This window comes from Notechis scutatus, chromosome 1 (genome assembly GCF_049901735.1).
Source record: "Notechis scutatus isolate UNSWTSFEM ecotype Mainland chromosome 1, rNotScu1.2, whole genome shotgun sequence".
Classification (NCBI taxonomy): domain Eukaryota; kingdom Metazoa; phylum Chordata; class Lepidosauria; order Squamata; family Elapidae; genus Notechis; species Notechis scutatus.
The window spans coordinates 327,192,357-327,213,434 of record NC_142009.1 but is presented as its reverse complement, the minus strand read 5'-3'; the positions used below and the strand labels follow the sequence as shown (position 1 = coordinate 327,213,434).

Below are 21,078 nucleotides of genomic sequence, written 5' to 3'. Positions count from 1 at the left end.
CAGGACTATTTCACCTCAGTTTCACTAGGTTGGCTATTCGGTTTTAAAAACTAACTCTCTATTCCAGTGTTCCTCACTGGAACTTAGCCACTTTAAAATGCACGGACTTCAATTCCCAGAATTCCCCCCACCACTCTGAGGCATTCTGGGATTAAAAGTCCATGCATCTTAAAGTGGCCATGCTTGAGAAATACTGCTCTGTCCAAACTGCAATAAAACGTTGGGAATACGGGAATGTGGATCTCCGTAGGCAGCCCAAAGCAAAACTCAACATTAATTTAAAGTAGCCTCCCAAGTCTCTCCACGTAAATCACTTGCCCACAATATTGTGTCCTTGCCCTGTTGCTGACGCACTTCTGTGTCACCTTTTGCCTACAGACAAAAAAAATTATAATAATCAGAAACCATAATCTCCCTGCAAAAAAATTTTTTAAAAGGAGAGTGGGCAGAACTTGGACACCTACTGAATTTTTTAAAAGAACCCCACCATAGAATGACCCAAACAGTTGCAAAAGACACACGCTTCAGGTAAAAGATCAAAAGGTCAAAGGTCAAATCCTTGACAGCCACCATCTGTTTACGAATTTGTTTTGATTTTTAGAATGGTTCCGCTGACAGGAAGGCATAACTGAGATGCTGAAATCTGTATTTGGCTACAATCCTCTCCTCCCCTATTCGCAGATCCCAATCAGCCATCCTGGCTTTAAATAATCTGAAATCTGCCTGAGCATGTTGTAAATCTCTTACAAACCTCAAGGGAGACCATCCGCTTTGTTCCCTGGATAAAGAGATCCCCGACTGAACGCACCAAGCAAATTAGCACATACACATGTTTGCGCGCGCACACACACACACACACTAGAAACATCTCAGGACTCGTAGGAATTCTGATAGGGGAAAGAGAGGCCCAATCTACCCTATTGTGGTTTTGTTGTGTTTTTTAATAATTTCTGCACATACCGTACACCTTTCAATAGGCTGGATTCCTGCTGCCTACTCAGATAGCTTGTTTGCTTAAGCAACAGCCAGGCTGCAAATGGGAAAGAGCTATGGTCCTGTTGAGTCAACGGGTTTGTGTAAAAGGCAAGGAAATTTGACAGGCGACAAAGTTTTTCTGGACTCCCAAACAATGAAAAAGAACTTGTCAGGGAATAAAGAATCTAGAATCAAGATTTACTCCTTGAAAATGTGCTCTTTGTCAATACTGATGTTGTATTGGGACAACTGCCTTGGTCAAGCTTTCTCTCAAAACCTTCTGCCTTATCTTCTCTGAAAATTTGGGTGAAAGGAATTGTGTTGCTTTTCTTTACAACAATTCTATGAATGTTCAGCATGTGAAATGCCCCACATTGGGCTTGTGACTTTCAACATTCTCCTAAAATGTGATTTTAGTTGGCTAGGAATTCTTCAGGGCTGCAAAACAAACTTCTTGAGAGAGGTTTTGTTCTCTCTGGAGATACCCCTAGACTGACTGGTGGATGCTCAGTTGATATTTGGGGACATCATTAACGCCATTGTTTGCAATAAAAAGATAAATGGCACCTAGAAATTGAAATACGTTTCAAATCCTGCTCTTCCAAATCCTCAAAATATTACAAATAGATTATCTCCCACAAGAGTTACAACAACTTGATTAGGTAAGTAGTACCTCTAGGCTGCAGCTGGGCCAGCTAAGGAGGAAGCTAGCAGGGTAGTTAAACAGCTTAACAATATATGGGCAGAGTCAATCTATTTCAGTGTTTCTCAACCTGACAACTTGAAGATGTGTGGACTGCAATTCTTAGAATTCCCCAGCCAGCAGAATTCTGCTGGCTGGAGAATTCTGGGAATTGAAATTCACACACCTTCAAGTTGTCAAGGTTGAGAAATGCTGGCATACAGTGTAATACCTTCTGCACATTAAAAAAAAAAAACCTCACTGTGTTCAGTGTGACTTCTTTCAAATAAAGGCATTTGTAATTGAAAGTTTACAGCATAATCCCATAAAGTGAATAGGACAGCAAGCACGAACTGTAATTTTGAGTACATTTACCCAAAAGGAAATCCTGCTGCTTTTCCTGGGATCCATCAGCAGTAAAGGAAACTCAGCATATTTTAGTCTTTACAGCAGTATTTCTCAATCTTAGCAATTGAAGATGTGTGGACTACAAGATGTGAAGATGTTTGGACTTCAACTCCCAGAATTCTCCAGCCAGCAGAATTCTGGCAGTTGAAGCATGGCTGGCTGGGGAATTCTGGGAGTTGAAGTCCACGTATCTTTAAATGGCCAAAGTTGAGAAATAGCACCTTAGTCTGTAATTCCCAACATGCTTACAAATGACCATTCTGGATGGGGAACTCTGAGAGTTGCCCATATGTTTTGAAAGCGCCTCGATTGGAAAAATTTGATATAAAGGATGAAAGTAAAGGGAGAAATTAAATATTGCATTCACTGGATTGGGTCAGAGTTCCACCTAGCCTGGCCAGCAGTAGCCTTTTTCTTCTCCCATTGCCCTCTAATGGGGCATATTTAGAGAGGAGATTCTGAGTTGTTACTGAGTATTAAAAGCTTCCATGAATTTGCCCAATGTTTTTGCAAAGCAAGCCAACATACCCACATTCCAGCACTGGGAATTCCATAGATCTTTTTTGTGTCACATTAAGAATTTGGGGCAAAACTCATGTGCTGATGTGCATCTTCCCTGTACATGTATCAAGAACCTTTACTATACAGATAGTTCTCAATTTACAATCATAATTGACCAAGAATTATGGCTGTAAGTCATTGCAGTTATTAAGTGGATCACCATATGACCAGACCCGACTTTATGACTTTTATTTGCAATGGTTGTTAAGCAAACCATTATATCTAATGAGCATTCCCTCCCCCCCAAAAAAAAGCTGGAATTAAATGCTAGAAACCAAAAGAAAATGATAGAAATTGCAGTCACGTGGCAATGGGACACCGCTAAAGACCATAAAGGTGAGCTGGTTGCCAAGCATCAATATGTGATCATATGAGTGTGGCAGAGGTGTGGTTGTCATAACTTTGAAATCAGGTCATAAGTACTGCGTCTTTGGGGGGGGGGGGGGCTGTTGAACAATTGCAAACAACCAATCATTAAGTCAAAGATTACCTCTACCCACTTTTACTGAAATATCAAATTTCAAATAAGTTAAATTAGATATGATGTCAAGGGATAAATGGTTAATCAGTAGGGGCTATAAATACATAAATAAGGCAGGATATAAACCAACAAAATATAAGGGGAAAATAAGTAAATAAATATCTTTGAAAAATGTGGTAATACATCACTTGAAATGTTCTATACAAGAATTGTGACACAAAAGAGTCACACAAAACCTTTTATGTGATCTCAGAGATACTGTTCCCTTAGATGCTGTCACTGAATATTTCCTTTTGTTTAAAAACAAAAAACAAAACCTATGTTTACTTGAATTGGCCTGCTCCCCTAGAGCAGTGTTCCTGAATCTCAGCAACAATTAAAATGGATGGATTTCAGCTCCCAGAATTCCCTAGCCAGCTGGCTGGCTGGGGAATTCTGGGAGTTGAAGTCAATGTGTTTTAGCAGTTGCTATGATGAGAAACATTGCTCTAAATTACGGTGAGGGCAATTCTTTCTTCTGGCTTCCTATTATTGGGAGGGGGATGACTGAAAATGATGACACACATGTGTAGGAGGGGCCAGGTGTTCAGGGGGCTGCAACCTATCAAAGGAAAGTTAAAAGCTTCCTCCAGCCTTAGCTTTTGCTTCCTTGCAGAAAGTAAGTGAGAAATGGGGCTCCTGACATTTGCAGCGATCACCACTCCTCCATCTAGCAGCAAAATCTTAACCCTCTTGTATGGAAACTGGAAGGCTGTCTCCATACTTTAGGATTATCCTTCAGCATTAGGATTATCCTTCTCCTCCTTTTCCATCTTAAATCCCTCTGTTCACCCTATCAACGTATCTTTACGTTGTACCTCTATTTCCTATTATTTGAATGTATCTGGACCCTACTGCAGGAGAAAGGAAAAAAAATCTCAGCTGTTCGACATTTACTGGTTAACCCGCGTTCCGTTTTTCTACTTAGCATTTATTATAAACTTGAAAGACTGAATTTAAATTTGAATATTCACGTCTATCACCAAACTGGATAACAGTGTTTTATATACTAAACAGAGGGATCCAGAGGTGGGCAAAAAGATCAAGATGGTGGCTGGGACACACATTAAAAAAAACAATTACAGGTAGTCCTCGACTTAAAACAGTGACCGTTTGAAGTTAGAACGGCACTGAAAAAAATGACTTATCACCAGTTTTCACACCATTGCAATATCCTCATGTGAACAAAATTCAGTTGTTTGGTAACTGACTCATATTTATGACGGAGTCATGTGATCACCTTTTGCAACCTTCCGACAAGCAAAGTCAGTGAGGTAGCCACATTCATTTAACAACCATGGTATTAACTTAACAACTGCAGTGATTCACTTAACAACTGTGGCAAGAAAAGTCGTAAATTGAGGCCAAATTCATTTAACAAACGTCTCGCCTAACAACAGAAATTTTGGGCTGAATTGTGGTCATAAGTCGAGGACTGCCTATACAGTCTATGGCCATATCTTAATTTTTCCCCCCACTTCCCATGGATGTCTCTGGTAGGAGACACTCTCCACATTTAATCTTCCTTCTTCCCAATTCCCAGGATCAAATTCAGGTGTGAAAGTCACGGTAAGTGACTAAACAGAAACAAACCTCCCTGTTCACATCGCTATTCTGTGTTTTAACAACTTAAGAGCCAACAGTTTGCACATAATTCGCATTTTCACATCAAGGCCAATGCAATGTTGCTCCAACATCTCTTGGGATGAGCTAAAGGAGCGTAATTGTCCACATTTCTACGCAGATATGCTCCACTTCCTTTCTTCTGAATCTCAGAACAGACCGACATGTTTTAAAGCTTTTCAAGCTGTTATTCTAGCTTTCTTAGAAGACTGACCACCAGCGTTCTCCTTCAACTTAGCGAAAATCTTATTCTGTACCAATTCGCCAACATGGAGAGAGAAAACATAAAAGCCTTGCTCGAAGGAACCAACCCTACATTCATTTTTCTGTGGAAATTTCAGCCAGGCTTTTTGAGGGGCACCCACGATCTCACTTAGCTTTGTGGCCACTCTGTTCCCCAAGGGAAAAATAATCTAGTTCAAACGCAACTGTCTAATGCAAGGATAAAAAAATAAAATAAATAAAATGGTTTAGAATTGCATGTTAAAGAGGAATATTAAGAGGGAACCTTTGCCCTCCAACACATGTCCCTTTCTGTTCATAATGAAAAAGCACCATAAAAATATTTTGCTAGCTATGATTGGAAGGATGGAAAAGGCACACCCAGAGCTATAGAGATGTGGATTTTTGCTCCTTAACTAGCTACAACATGGCACTAAGATATATTCTTGGGTTTTACTGATTATAGCATTACCATATGCAATTATTACACTGAAACAAGTGATTTTCGTGGAGAGAAATGTTTTCTTTCCAAACTCATCTCCTGAACATCAGATACTGTGCAAGTTGCTCACATGCTGGTTTGCACCTAATCTAAACGTCTAAGTTAAAAAAGAACACATTTTCCCCAGAATTCCATTGTCCATCCCGATCCCTACATCCTTAAGTCCCTCACACAGCAATCCTTCCCCACCCAATGCCTTTTCGCTTCACTGTAGTGATGCTTGAGAGCAGAAAGCATACCCAGGCTGCAGATTAAAATGGCCGCTGGAGAGGAAAAATGGCGGAACTTGTAGGATTTCTGACAAACACCAACGAAGTACACACACCGGAAAAGCAGTGCATCTGCCTCTGCAGTGATGTTCAGGGATGGGCAGAAGAGCCATATCCTCAAATGCTAATCTGCTCCCAAACTGGGAATTGGAAATTTGAAAAACTGGCCCCATTCTACATCATCTGCACTGCAAAAGACATGCAAAAGGCTGCAGAAGATACAAGATTTAAATCTGGAAGAAGGATAGGAAAAAGATATAAATGGAAATTATGCTTGGAGGTGGGGAAGGAATATGACATAATTTATTTTGGCATTCGATCAGGCAAGCCATCGGTTTATATAATTTCCTTCTTCCTAGTCCGTTGTTTTACATACAACCAGAAAACAAAAACTCAGAATAAGGAACTGAGTCCAGCAAGCTGGCTAGTCATGCAGAATTGCGATTCCTACAAATTTAATAAATAAATAAAACTAGTCCCTTTATTTTCTGAGAGCAACACAATAATGCTACTCAATGGTGCTCTATGCCAAAAGCAAAATTAGAAATTATTTTCCCCATTTTTGATATTGTAATATGTCAGGTTTGGGATTACAAAGAAATGTTGGTCCAATTTTGCTCATTCTCTCCTAGGCAGAGAAATGGATTCAAGACCTCCTTTGGCCTCAGTCACCCAGTTCGATCTTACGCAGTTTTTCTTAGCAAAGATATGGGAGTTCAGCAAGAGTTTCTTTTAAGCTAAGCCACTCCAAAGATCTCCTTTAGCGGAGTTTCTCAATTTTGGTAAGTTACTGAAGGGTGAACTCTAATTCCCAGAATTCCCCAGCCAGCTGGCTAGCTGGCTGGCTGGGGAATTATGAAAGTTGGAGTCCACCCATCGGAAACCTGCCAAGGTTGAGAAATGTTATACTCAGGTATGCATTTTCCATCCCATACATCATGACTCTGCTCAAAATGGGTCAGCAGACGGCATGAACTAAAAAGGAGGAAAAACAACAAAAATGTTGGTGTGCGATGAAAGAATGGACGATTTGGCTCATGGAATGATTCATCAGCTAAGCAAGGGTGGGACAGGAGGACCAGCCAAAACGGGCTGTGGTTGTCTCAGAACAGCTTTGTGTCGAAAGTACCATTAGCCCAAGGCCAGTTCAAGGTGTTCCTTATTTGTTTATTTAGTTTATTAATGATATACCTCTATGCCGCCGCAATTGAAACGACAGGGAGAACAGAGCGGCTGGAGAGTGACAGTTCTGAAAAGTGGGTGTCATGTTTTGCTTACTTTCTAGTGTTGTTTATGCAAAATGGTTCCTCCTTCCTGATTATATTGAACAATCACCACTGTAAGGTTTCAAAAAATGATGGCCTAGAAGTCTTTCTCTACTCCCTTCCTTTTCTGTTAGCAGGACATATTCAAAGCTGCACTTATTCTAATCAGAGGGAGGACAAGTCAAAATATGTACATGGAAATCTGCATGCACACAAAATTGAACTTTTCACAATATATTGGATGGCCTATTCTACCAAACAGAATAGGAGCTTTATTATTTATTGAAAGATTTTTTTGTTTTTTTAAAAAAAGTCTTCTGCTATTTTTTTCTTCATCCCATCCTTGCTTTCCAAGGCTTAATTTCGGACATGCTCTCATTGTCTATTGCTCTTCTATAATCTTTGCGTATACATTAAATTGTAGAAAAAGGAGAGGAAAAAATCACATTGCAAGTGCTAAAATTATATGTGGCTTGCTATATGTCGTGCACACGCAGACAAAATAAAATTCTCAAGTCCCCAAATTAAAAATTATAAATCATTGAAAAAAAATGTCCTCGTGCACCATTGCATAAAGCTTTATAATATAAAGCTATTGGAGTGAACAAACTTTAGTATTTTCTACGAGGACTTATTAATAACATATGATAGGGGAAAAAATAAAGTCAAATAAAATTATTCCTTTGCCTATGGGAAAATGTTAGTCAAAGCTCATAGAATGTAACAGCAGTACCTCTGAACAAGTACAGAGTCCCTTATCTACAACACCTAAGAACTAGATTTGGAAAAAACATCCTCTTACTGAAATCTATACCTGTTTTATATCTGGATATGTTGTCTTTCATGCTTACGCATTCAAATGAAAATAATACGGATCAGATTGCATTCTGCTTTCCAGTTTACTCACGCTGAGGGCTAGCAAAAGTCCTTTAGAACTCATCAAATTATACCTTAAATGACTTCCCAGGATAGAGATAAGTAACCGGAAAAGACTTCAGGGTAACCCTAACTTTATTCAAAGGTAAATCTCACTGTGATCAAATGGATCTATTTCTTAGCAAAAGGATCTATTCCTTCATTATTTTTAGGGTTTGTCTCAGGATAAAGCCTAAAATATTTCTTGGCAGGAAATATCACAAGGTCATGTTAAAAAAAACCCTACCAGGTAATATAAAGGTTTTTTTTTAAGGAAAAGAAATCCATAAAATAAAAAGGGATTAGAGATGAGGGTGGAGTGATGGATTTACACATACAAACACATGCTAGTTTGCATATGGAAATAATTGATCTCCTTAATATCTATTTCTGCAACATAAAACTGCTAGATGCGAGTTTCTGCAGATTATGTTATTATAAAAATAAAAAAAAATTCTCCATCCTTTAATGAGTTTTGCACCCAAACACATTTTTCCTTATGTCACAACTCATAATAACCACAATAAATAATAATAATAATCACAACAAAGATGCACTGGGTTTTTTTTTTAATACAAGTTGCTAAAGAGAGCTCAAAATGCACATCTGGAAGAGAACATTCCCTCCTATTCTATATCACAATGTCCTGCTTGCTATTATTCAACCGCCAAAGATGCGTTTGTTTTCCTAGTTGCTGGCTAAACTGTTTCTCGATTGCATTTCTGTCTTTTCAAATCTCGTGTTTAAAGTACGGCAGCTTCATTTGGAAGAGAATACCCACGAGTGAAGTAGCTGGATGTCGGAAGAAAATATACGATTATATATTAAAGGGGGAGAGAGAGCGCGATCGCAAACCGAGTGCTTACAACTAAGCTCCTTTAAATCCGGCGACCCCCACCCCCCCATCTCCTCCTTTTTTAGGAAAGCCCCAAAGCAGAGTGGGATCTGCTTCCGAAGAAACGCTCCCACTTTGCTTCCATTCCCAAGGGAAGACACTTCGGATCGGCCGCCCTGCAAGTCGGCGCGATGGATCCCCTTCTCCCACTGGCCGCCAACAAGAGAGGGATCCGTAAAAGAGATTCTTACCTCGCATCTTCTACGCCGAGGTTCCCTTCTCTTTATCTCTCTTCTGGAAATAATAGCATGGAAAAAAAAACAGGCTGTCAGAAACAAAACTCCTTGCCAGAAGGAGAGGAGGGGAAATAAATAGATACGGCGGGGAGCGGAGGGTATAAAGTTTCCAGCGTGGGATCGGGCGGGTGGTTGGTTTCCCGCGATTGCTCGATCTGCTGGCTTCTTCTCTTCGGCTTGTGTTTTGCAGCTCGCCCAAACGATTAATGAGAAGTGGGTTGAAGAAGCGTCTTCCTTCTGACGTCTCCACACCTTCCTTCCTTTCTCCTTCCTTCGCTCCTTCTTTCCCGGCCAAGCGCTCTTGGACAACTGCTAACCTACTTTCTTACAGAGGTTGGTATGTACAAGAAGCATGGGAAACTCACATGACAAATCCCTGGCTCGGGCTCCGCCCACCTCCTGTCAATTTCAGCCTTAGCCCCACCCCTCTGGGTCCGGGGCCCGCCCCTTCGCTTTGCATCCTCGGATTTGTGTTGTCCTGATCGGTTTTCCGTCGGTAAAGAGACTCCGAACGTGATTTCTTTTTCTTTTTCGTTGCATTTACACTTTTCTCTGTTTTATTCTCCACATCCAGAAAAAAAAAGTATTTATTGCATTTATTTATATTCGTTTACCAGTTTTCTCTACAACATTTATTTACTGTATGTTTATTAAATATTTGTTAACTAGATTGCTGTCTGAGGAGTTTCATTTTACAAACAGTACTTATTTTAGTGACTGACTCATTTCGTGACTTCACTATTTTGATGGCGATGAAGAAGTAACTTTCCGACCAATCTCTACATTTACAACTTTTCCAGATCTGAAAAGCCACGAAAAGCTAGAGTATAATCACTTCCACTTAGCAACTGCTTCATTTAATGACCAAGTTGCCAGACTCGGCTATAGTCATTAAATGAGGACTATTTGTTTTTGCATACTGTGCTTTTTCATTTATTCATTTTGTTTACGATGTATTTTCTACTCTTGACCAGAAAGATATTAAACACGGTGTTTAACACAGCAACGGACTGAATAAGGACAAGAAACCAAACTAAAGAATAAACTGAACTAATATGTACAGCTTTTCTTCCAAATGCCTGGATGGTTTTCATTTAGTCTTGGAATGATTGTAATTTTAGTGCCCATTTAATCTGTCCTGGAATAGCAGTCAAGAATCAGAAAGGCTGGAGCAGAAAAGGCCCTGCTTTAAAATTGCATTAAAATAAGGATAAACTTGGTAAACCGCTGATGAAGAAGCAGAGTTGTATACTGTTAGCAACAAATCATCATCACAACAGAAATATTGGGAAAAAAATATAAGATGCTGTTTCATAACAGACCCATTTGGCTTGCAATTTGGAGTACAGATAAGCCTCGACTTAAAACAGTCATTTAATGACTGTTCGAAGTTACAATGGCACTGAAAAAAAGTGACTTATAACCATTTTTCACACTTATGACCCTTGCAGCATCCCAATGGTCATGTGATTAGCATTTAGAAGCATAGCAATTAGTTCATATTTATGATGGTTGCAATGTCCCAGGTCATTTGATCACCTTTTGTAACCTGACAGGCAAAGTCAATGGGGAAGCCAGATTCACTTAGCAATCTCATTGATAATTTAACACCTGCAGTGTTTCATTTAACAACTGCGGCAAGAAAGGTCGTAAAATGGGGCAAAACTCACTTATGAAATGTCTCACTTGACAGAAATTTTGGTTTAATTGTGGTTGTAAAAGTGGAGAACTGCCTGTATCCTCAGATATTCCTTGTGTAAAACCAAGATCTGCACCTTATGGTGATGAGTTCCACATACTAATATAATAACAACTCATTTTGTTTTGTCATTAGTATTCAGTGATATAGTGTACCTCTGTAGAATATTGTGTCATTAAGTATAAACTTTATTGGTCAAATGTCCCCATTGCTTATTTTAATTCCATTTAAAATACTTTTGAGGCCAGTGGCACTTTGGTTGATTTTATCATTTGGGGGGAATAGCATTGGATCGCCTTTATTTTAACATGGGGAATAATTTAATTTCACTTCACTTTATCACCACTTATGTGTATTTTTTATCACACTCTTTCTCATTGTATTCTTGAAGTAAAAACAGAAAGAAGTCCTAAGTTTCAGCACTATTAGTTATCCTTCTTGCACCTTTTTAAACTCTCTTTTTTGTTTAGAGCTGGGATGTAGGTTTTCTTTGAAGCATTTTCTTCAAGAGGACTAGCACCTTGCAAGCGGCAAAAACTAAAACTGTGGGGCCAGAGGCAGTGATTTAACCCTAAGTACGCTAGTTATTTTAAACCTCCATAGTGTCACCTAGTAAGAGGGGAAAAACCCACAGGCATTTTGAAAGTCATAACAGACTTTAAAAGTTCCATGATACACCTGTACTTAATGACATGCTGTTATTCAGGTTAGTTGGAAAGCTTTCAAATGATCATCCAGCATATTCTTATGACCAGCAGAGCCACTAATTTTGGCTAAAGGAACGAAGTGGAAAAAGATCGTCCTTACCCCAATAGATGATGGCTAGCAATATTTCTTGCTACTTATGTAAAAATGTCTGAATAAAGTATATTTACTAATTTTTAGAAACTTGAGCTGTTTTTCTTGTTGGCTATAAATTATATACCATGCAAATTATATATATCTGATATTTCTGCATTCTATTGCTCTCATGCAGAACTTATCTAAGCAGTAGAATAATTATTTGTAAATTTTGAAATTTGTTTTGGCCAGTTGAAATTTGGGCCAGGCCAATACATTAAGATCACTTCTTCTAATCCAGACACTTTATGGACTAGTGGGCGGCTGTAGTGAAATGAAGAAGAAGCTGTCTTTAGGTTTGACATGCATTCCCACAAACTCATGGACATCCAGTATTATACTGAATAACATGGGTCATTGGATGACATGATGCATCAAAGGCAATTAACAAACCAAGGCCTACTTTCAGGAATACCAATACCAAGTCTTTCCAAACGAGGTTTAGAAATTGGAAGTCACTGCCAGGAATTGGAAATAAAATGGAGAGTGGCAGGTTAGACCTGCAGTTATCCACAGACCAAATTTAGCAAAAGAAGTCAGCACACAACATACACTGAAACTGTCCTTATGTGACAATTATGCTCCAATATGGAATCTGGCTAGCTGACCCACATTTTTTTACTATAGCTGGGCTGCAGAACTCAGAATGACCTTTAGATTGCAGCAGAGTGAAAAATAGTTGAATTTTGCTACCTGGATATGGTCGGTCGTCTTAGAAACTGAAAAATTGTTGCTATGGGTAGTCCTAGACCTGTGATGGCGAACCTATGGCATGCATGCCACAGGCAAACTTACCTCACTGCGCATGCGTTCGCCTCCCAGCTGATTTTCAGGACTTTTTCAGCCTCCCAGAGGCTCGAGGGAAGCCTCTGCAGCCTTTGGAGGCCGAAAAACAGACCCGTTTTGTCACTTCCTATATTTTCGGAAATACCGGAAGTGACGAAACGAGCCCATTTTTCGGCCTCCAAAGGCTGCAGAGGCTTTCGTCGAGCCTTCAGGAGGCTGAAAAAGGCCCGAAAATCAGCTGGGAGGTGCACACATGTGCAGTGCAGGTAAGGGGGTGGGGGTGGGGCGCATGCATTGCCCTTTGGATGCTGGCACGCGAGTGAAATTTTCGGCACAGGAGCCCAAAAAGGTTAGTCACACTGTCCTAGACTTATGGTTGTAATGGAGCTTGCCCATTATGGTTGCAAATCATGATGCTTGTAAAGCGAATCGGCTATGTGATTGATTCAATTTTTTGACAGTTGTTAAATGAATCATTGCAGTCATTAAGCAAACCCACTGTTGCCAAGTAAATGCCAATTTTCAGCAAAAAATGTCAGAAATCACAGTCTCTTGACTGCAGCATGCTACGATTGGCCATAAATGCAGACTGGTTGCCAGGGACCCAGAATGAGATCACGTGAGCCTGCGTAAGGGGATAATTGGCATAACTTTGAGTCATATGTACCTTTTGGTGGGTCTGTCTCTGTCATAATTTCAAATTTCCAGTAAGTGACCAGTCATAAGTTGAGGATTACTTGTAATAAGCTTTAGTTTCTGCCTCCTCTCCCATAGGGTCTGTTTCCTGTCTGGTGTTTCTGCTCCAGATCTCACTGTAGCATATGAAGTAATCAGTGGCCAATCAAAACAAAACAAAAACAAAAACAAAACTTGAGAAATCCAATATATGATGCACCAGATGCAGTTCCATTTTATACAGAAAGTTATGACTTGAATGTGTGCTTATCAAATTGTCCGTCATGATAATGCACAGAGAGTAGCTGGGTTGGAGAGGGGGGAGGAAAAGCAAAAATGCATGGATACACACATGAACCAGCTGTGTACAATGTCACCATCCCCCCATCCCTTATGTGCATGCTCACACTCAAACACACACACACACACTGATGGATTTAAATTCTGCAGTATATAAGCTGGCTTTGTAAGATCAGGAATTCTGAATATCTACCGCCATTTTAATGCAGCTTAACAGCTAGCAAACTAACAAATGTAAGGGAATGAAGAATTTATATCATGGTTATACAGGATATCTTGATCTTAAATGAAGAGGCTACAAAACAGTAGCCTAGGAGGCCTGGAAAAGCCTTGTTATCTGTCAAAAAGGCGAGAAGATAGATCCTATTTTAGCTTCCATCATTGCTCAATTAATGGAACACTGCAGAAAGACTCCCCAAAAGCTCTCCAAGCAGAAGGACTAGGGGAAACATGATAGCAGTATTCCAATATCTCAGGGGATGCCACAAAGAAGAGGGAGTCAAGCTATTCTCCAAAGCTCCTGAGGGTAGGACAAGAAGCCATGGGTGGAAACTAATCGAGGAGAGAAACAATCTAGAACTAAGGAGACATTTCCTGACAGCTAGAACAATTAATCAGTGGAACAACTTGCCTCCAGAAGTTGTGAATGCTCCAATCCTGGAAGTTTTAAAAAAGATGTTGGATAACCATTTGTCTATTCTATCTCTAGGGGAAAAGTCACCAAAAGAAGGGAAAGCAGAACAAAAGAGACTGGCTGGAAAAATGAGAGATTTCTCCAAATCAGTGTTCCCCTCCAGATCAGTGGGCTATCACCCTCTTCTATCCTTCTTTGGTTTTTTTTAAAATAACAAATGTAATTGTTCTCCAAAGATACAGATTTTCCCCATAGACATCCATCATACGCTATAACCAAAAAAACCAAAACAAAATGAAAACAAAGGAAGGAAGAAAGAAGATGAGTTTAAATGAGGCAACAGGGAAAGTTCATGTAAACCCCAAAACAACTGCTCTGTAAGGTAGGTTGGGCTCAGAGTGATGGGTCCCCAAATCTTCCAAATTCAGAGGTGGTATTCAGCAGGTTCTGACCTAGAGAACCGGTAGCGGAAATTTTTGAGTAGTTTGGAGAACCAGCAAATACCACTTCTGATTGGAGATTTTACGGTATCCTTCCCCTGCCACGCCCACCAAGCCACGCCCACAGAACCGGTAGTAAAAAAAATTGAACCCCATCACTGCCCAAGTTGCATGACTGAAGATGGATTTCAACCCAGAGCTCCAGTCCCTTCCCTACTATATCACACTGACTTTTATGTCTATGGAGATTCTCATCATCCAGGTCATGGCTGTCCCAAAGGTGCTTTTTTCAAGTGGCAACTGGACTTTCTGGTTTGTCTTTGAAGATGTTTTGTTTCTCATCCAAGAAGTTTCTTCAGCTCTGACTGGATGGTGGGGAAAAAACGCTGACTTTTACTTTGATCAGCTCATTGGCCCCTTCATGAAGTTTCAGGTTGTTCATTAACATGCACCAATGTTTAATATATGAAAATAATTTTTAAAATGCTACTTTAACTAACAGTATTATGAATAATAATAATGGAACAACTGTGGCAGAAAGAAGCAAACATGGCACCAATAGACACCTTGGGTGTAATCCCCAAATAACTGGAACACCATTTGAACACCACCAGCATTGCCAACATCACAATCAGTCAATTGCAAAAGGCAGCTTTACTTGGAACAGCTTACATCCTGGCACGATACCTTTAATACCCCCAAACATCCACATCTGTTCCCTGTTCCTTGGAATAGGACTCAATAGGACTCAATGGGACATTTTCATCCCTGTTCCTTGGGTAGGACTCAATAGGACATTTTTATTAATAGGATAAAAATGTCAAATCCAGTCTAAACATCTGAGTGACTTGACACGAACCATATAATAAAAGCAGATAGTCCCATCAAAGAGAGTCTACTTTGGAAAATAGATCACTTTGGAAAATCATCCTTATCATTATTTTTCATAGAATGTATAGCCTACCTCTGATGGTTCAAGGCAGTATATTCCCTCAAATTCTCTCCACAACAGCCATCATATGAAATAAATGGAACGGACAGACCCCAAGTCTGTCATATCAAAACATTCTTAGTCATCATTCCTGGTCGGTAAATTTTGCAGATTGCGACTGTCACTGAATGACAGTGGGAGTTTCTACTGACAGAATTTATTTGGAAGCACCGTACTGCTGTGTGAGAGTGAGGGAAAGTTGCCATTGTGAACTATTGATTAGAGCTTGACACTGAATCAAATGGATGGATCACACATTTGTTATTTATTTTATTCTAAGTATTTTGAGATAGTGGTTAAGGCATCAGGCTAGAAATTGTGAAATGGTGAGTTCTAGTTTTGCTCTAGGCACAAAGACATTTGGGTGATCTTTAGCCAGTCTCTCTCTCTCTCTCTCTCTCTCACTCCCTCCTAGGAAGACAGCAAGAGCAAACTATTTCCAAAAATCTTGTTAAGAAAATGGTGTGTGAACCTGTCCAGGAACTTGCAGGAATCTATATTTGACAGTTCTCAATCTCCCAAAAGAAGCATTTTGCCTTGGAACAATGATTGAAGGGGAAATGTTTAATCATCAATTAACCAGTGAATTAAGTAGCCAATCTCTATTAAAACACTTCATATTTTCTCCATTAAAAAGGTGAATATTTTATTGGAGAAATGGAATGGAAGGGAGTTAGGAGCACTTACTCTGCTCCCTTCTCTCTGTTAGATGAGGAGCTAAGCATGAAATGTTGTATGACTTTTTTCCTTCCTGAAATCTTTCTTTTGGCTACCCCAAGATGTAGAAAAACATTACTAAATTTGTAAAGAAGAGATGAAGAAAAAAAGGAGGCTTTGAGAAAGAAAGAGAGAAAGAAAGAGAGAAAGAAAGAAAGAAAGAAAGAAAGGGAAAGAAAGATAGATAGATCATGTCTTATTGACAAGTTTTCATTTTGTCAATAAGGCATGATCTTCCTTCTTTTCTTTCTTCCTTCTCATTCTCTTCCTTTCTGAGTGGTGAGGGTGTGGGTATGAATATTAATAAATATGTGTTAATTAGAAATGTTGAATTCTTGCACTTAAAATACAAAATCTACCCTAACTGTCATTTTCGTCTAGGAGGTGATAAGGAACGCTCTCTTGACAAGGTTATAAATCCATATATCGTGTCACTACAGAGAGGAGATTAATCTAAGTGAAGAGGGCCAGTACTGTGAGAATATATACATTTCAAACCAGACCCTTATAAAATTTGGGAAGATGATATCACAAAGTCCAGCTAAACAGCCTCTCTGCATTTTGTGATGCCTTGATCCCTGCAGATTGGTGTCAAGAAAAGACAACACAAATTTTAGGCCAGGTTCCCTACCTGGCAATACCTATGGCAGAGGCCTGCAAACGTAGCAACTTTAAGACTTGTGGACTTCAACTCCCAGAATTCTCCAGCCAGCATAGCTGGCTAGAGAATTCTGGGAGTTGAAGTCCACAAATCTTAAAGTTGCCAAGTTTGGGGACCCCTGACCTATGGCATATTCACAGAAAGTGATGGGATGGGATCATCATTAGGGAAAGAGATTTAAGTACTGTAGTAGCTACGTTGCAATCTGCCACTAATACTGCTGTACATGGCTTGAGCCTCACAGGGTCTTGTGGAGAACAGAATTGGTGCCAATGACTTCTAAGATCATTTCCAACATTTTGACATCATGAAAGCTTTGTTTTATTTATATTTCCAACCTGTTTAGAGACGTTAGACAAGGAAAGTTACAGGATGAAAAGGACTCCTTGCAATAAGCAATTTGTCTGCATATTCTCATGAAACTATTCTATACTAGCTCAATACCCGTGTTATCACTACAAAACTATGTGGTCGGGCTTAGTTTTTGGGGAGGAAAATAAAGAAAAAATAATTCTGCCTCTGACTACCAGCATCCATCGGTATTCATCTGGCTAGTGTCCTGTCAGTGTGTGAGAGGGTTGAGGGCTGTTTGGAAACTGAAACAGTATTTGCTGTGTGAGCAAAAAGGAGACAGCAATGAGCCTCAGTGTGGCTTAGCTCAACTGTTCTGTACTAAAGCTGTTTTGTGCTGTGAAACTAAAACTGAAACTGAAACTCCTCTCCTCTGCTTGTGTTTTGCATTTGGAACAGATTTCTTTTCAGGTGGGAAGGGGGAGTAGAACTCCTTAGCATCAGAGCATGTTAATAACGTAATAATATATGAAATACTAATGCTCTGATTGTCATTTTGAAAGTCCTTTCTTAGTGAGCACCTAAAAGCCAAGAGGAACATACGTGCTAAATTTCAAGTTTGTAGGCTGCATGGTTCTGGAGATTTTGTGATGATGCGTGAGTGGTATTTTGCTTTTATATATATATATATATAGATGTGTGGATTTTGAAAGTGATGTAAGAAGATTCTGGTCCTCCCTGCCAACAGTCCTAAAGTAATATACTGTAGACCCAGTAACAATTTTACCAGCCATTTAAAAGTACAAGGCCAGAGTTTAATATATATTTTTCCAAAGGCTGGTAAGTAAACATCATGGTGAAAAGACATCTGGGATTATATTATTTTCCCCCCAGATACTTCAGCATCTCTGAGGGCAGTTTTTTAATAACTACAAATATGGATTTTAATGCTGACAACCAACCAGTGGTAAAAATTAAAAGTGGTACATTGAGGTGCAGGGAGATTTGCAAAAATGGAGAAGCCCAGAGAGTTGATTATAGCAGAACTGCAAAGCTGGTGAAGCTGCAATCCTTTTTTTATTCTTGGTCTCCAATTTCTGTCATTGACAAACCAGCTGGTCTAACAAAGGTTTTCCCAATCTGATACCATCTAGATGTGTCAAGAAGGAGAAGAGAGAAAAACCAAGGCAATAACTGCAACTGTGCAATTGCCATTTTGACTTTTTTGACCTGCTTGGATGCCTCAGGTTGGGACGGCAGTTTCTAGAATTCCAAGGTTACCATTTGAAACCTTCTCTGAGAGATGTCTGTGGAGATTCTCAGTCAAGTTAGTCATAGTTGTCTCAAATATGTTTTTTTCAAAATTGATTCTGCCAGAACCAATGAAGCTTCTTGGAGGAGAAGCGAAATGTCTTCCTTAAAGAAAAAAGTTGCCTTTTGAAAAATCCCCTTTGAAATCTTCTCAGAGACTTCTGACAAGCAAAGTCAATGGGGAAAGCAGCCAGACTTGCTTAGCAACAATGTGATACACTTAACAACGGGAGTTTTAACAACACTCACAAAAATGTCCTAATATTGGGTGCGGCTCACCTAACAAACTGCCTTCTGGTCCCAATTACACTTCTGAGTTGAGAACTACCTGTACATATCTCAAGCTCCTGCCTTCTATTCTCCTTACAACAAGCATTCTGTGGGTTGGGCTGGAAAAGAATGAAGATCCCAAAGTCATCCACTTCTATTCCTAAAGAAGCATTAAAATTCATGGCCTCCTGGTTTTTAATGCTTCATCACTAGAAGAAACTTTCAAACTTGCTCCTAGAATATAAGAAGAATAGGTGACTTTGTGCTTCCTGATATTTTCAGCAACAGCTCTTATATATTCTTGTAAGCAGTGATGGGAAATGGAAATGATAAGGACTGATGAGAGATGAAGTCCCAAACTTCTGGAGGACACCATATGACCCACTTTGGGGCTATGGATTTTGGATCATGTTTGGATATCATCTTTTAGGAGAATATAAACAGACACAGAGTAACAGCGTTGGTAGAGGGCATGGGAATCTTCTATCTAGTCCAACCCCTTGTTCAAGAAACAGACCCTATACTATTTCAGACAAATGGCTGTCCAATCTCTTCTTGGATACAGACGGTTTCTGGAGGCAAACTGTTTCACTGATTAATTGTTCTAAGTGTCAGGAAATTTCTTTTTATTTCGAGGTTGGTTCTTTCCTTAATTAGTTTCTATCCATTGCTTCTTGTCATGCTTTCAGGTGCTTTGGAAAATAGGTTGACCTTTTCTTTATAGCTGCCCCTCAAATATTGGAAGACTGCTATCATTTCAACCAGAGATGGTATTCAGCAGGTTCTGACCAGTTCTGGAGAAATTTTGAGTAGTTCAGAGAACCGGTGGTAACCTTCCCCCAGGAGGAGGGAGGGAATAGAGATTTTACAGTATTCTTCTCCTGCGACACCCACCAAGCCATGTCCACCAAGCCACGTTCACCAAGCCACACCCACAGAACCAGTAGTAAAAAAATTTGAATCCTACCACTGATGTCAACCCTATTCTTGACTATTACGGCAGCTAAAGGATTAGGAGAAACAAAAACTGGTGGTTTGGACTGATATTGGAGAGAATATAGTATTACTATGTATTCTCAAATAATATTGTTATTGGCATTAGAATGGCACATTGAAATACTGAACAACTAAATACTGAAGGATTATATCTAATACAAACATGTGTATTAACTCTAAGATTACAAAAGTTTGACTAATGTAACAAATATCATTAACGTTATTATTGTTATTTGTATCAAAATGAATGATATCCAGATGCCACATGTTCATGTATTGATGTTGATGTATATTTAAAAATAAAATAATAATATATACCACCACCACCCCAAAAAAAGACTGACATAATTCTTGAAAGCCTGTCCAAATATCTCTGTGTCCCAGAGATATTATACTAAGTGGGACTACTTTGAGTTTGAGAATTAAAAGAATTAAAAATCAGCTCATCCTATTTTAGGGGCTCAGCTCCCCTACCTTAAACCAGTTCTAAAATTTGGACTATATCTTCTTGACCTGCGAATGTTGGAAGCTCGTGAAGTAGACCTGAAAGGAAGATGGTCTGGAACTGGGAACAGAAACAGGGAAGAGGTGAATAGCAAGTCCTCATAGCTCAGCTGAAGTGAAAATGCAGAGCAGGACAATGGAGCTGGCAACATTTCCTGGCTTCCTGGCCCGTTAACCTACTTCAAGCATAATCACAGCACACAGATAACACTTCCACAGTGGTGGCTTGTTTAGAAGCAAGCAAACAATGGCAAAAAGATAGAAGAGGCCAAGATTGGGTTGAGAATATATACTGACTTCTATCAATATATACTGACTTCTGTCAATTGGCAGCAGGGAAGGATTGTTTGCTAGCTCCAGGCCTGGCTGATAACAAAAGCTTCTAATCGGGCAGTCATTTTTTAAGAAAATGACTGAGATGATGGAAAGGTAGACCAGCTTGTAACAACAACTCTCCGAAAACTCTGAAAAGAAGATCCAGTAGGCTTATGAAATGGGAAACTGATTTGCATCTGGGTAGTCAAAGAAGGAAGAGCAATAATTTATATCAGTATTTCCCAACGCTGGCAACTTTTAAGACATGTGGACTTCAACTCCCAGAATTCCCCAGCCAGCTGGTTGGGCAGTTCTGGGAATTGAACTCCACATGTCTTAAAGTTGCCAAGATTGGGAAACACTGATTTATATGAAGCAATATCTGGACAACCAGCAGCATCAAAGCTATACTTAGACCTACAACTGTCTGAAAATATGGTGTAAAAAATCAAGATGGCAGCCACCACTGGGCAGCCAAAGTTCTGTTTTATGTAGCTGCACATAAACTTCAATTGTACCATTGTGACCACCATTCTGTCTTTTTGTTAACCATCTCCTGTTTCTCGGTGAATATC

At 39.5% G+C, this 21,078-nt stretch overlaps 1 protein-coding gene across 1 annotated transcript in view; it reads right to left on the bottom strand.

Annotated features, from left to right (window-relative positions):
- The window catches only part of LOC113420945 (nuclear receptor ROR-beta-like), a 53,002-nt gene extending 43,590 nt beyond the window's left edge, over positions 1 to 9,412 (bottom strand). The window contains exon 1 of the mRNA XM_087952634.1: positions 9,029 to 9,412. Coding sequence (XP_087808760.1) covers positions 9,029 to 9,035 — 7 coding nt within the window. The 5' untranslated portion in view covers positions 9,036 to 9,412. The remainder of the gene's footprint in view (positions 1 to 9,028) is intronic.
- Between the last annotated feature and the right edge of the window lie 11,666 nt (positions 9,413 to 21,078).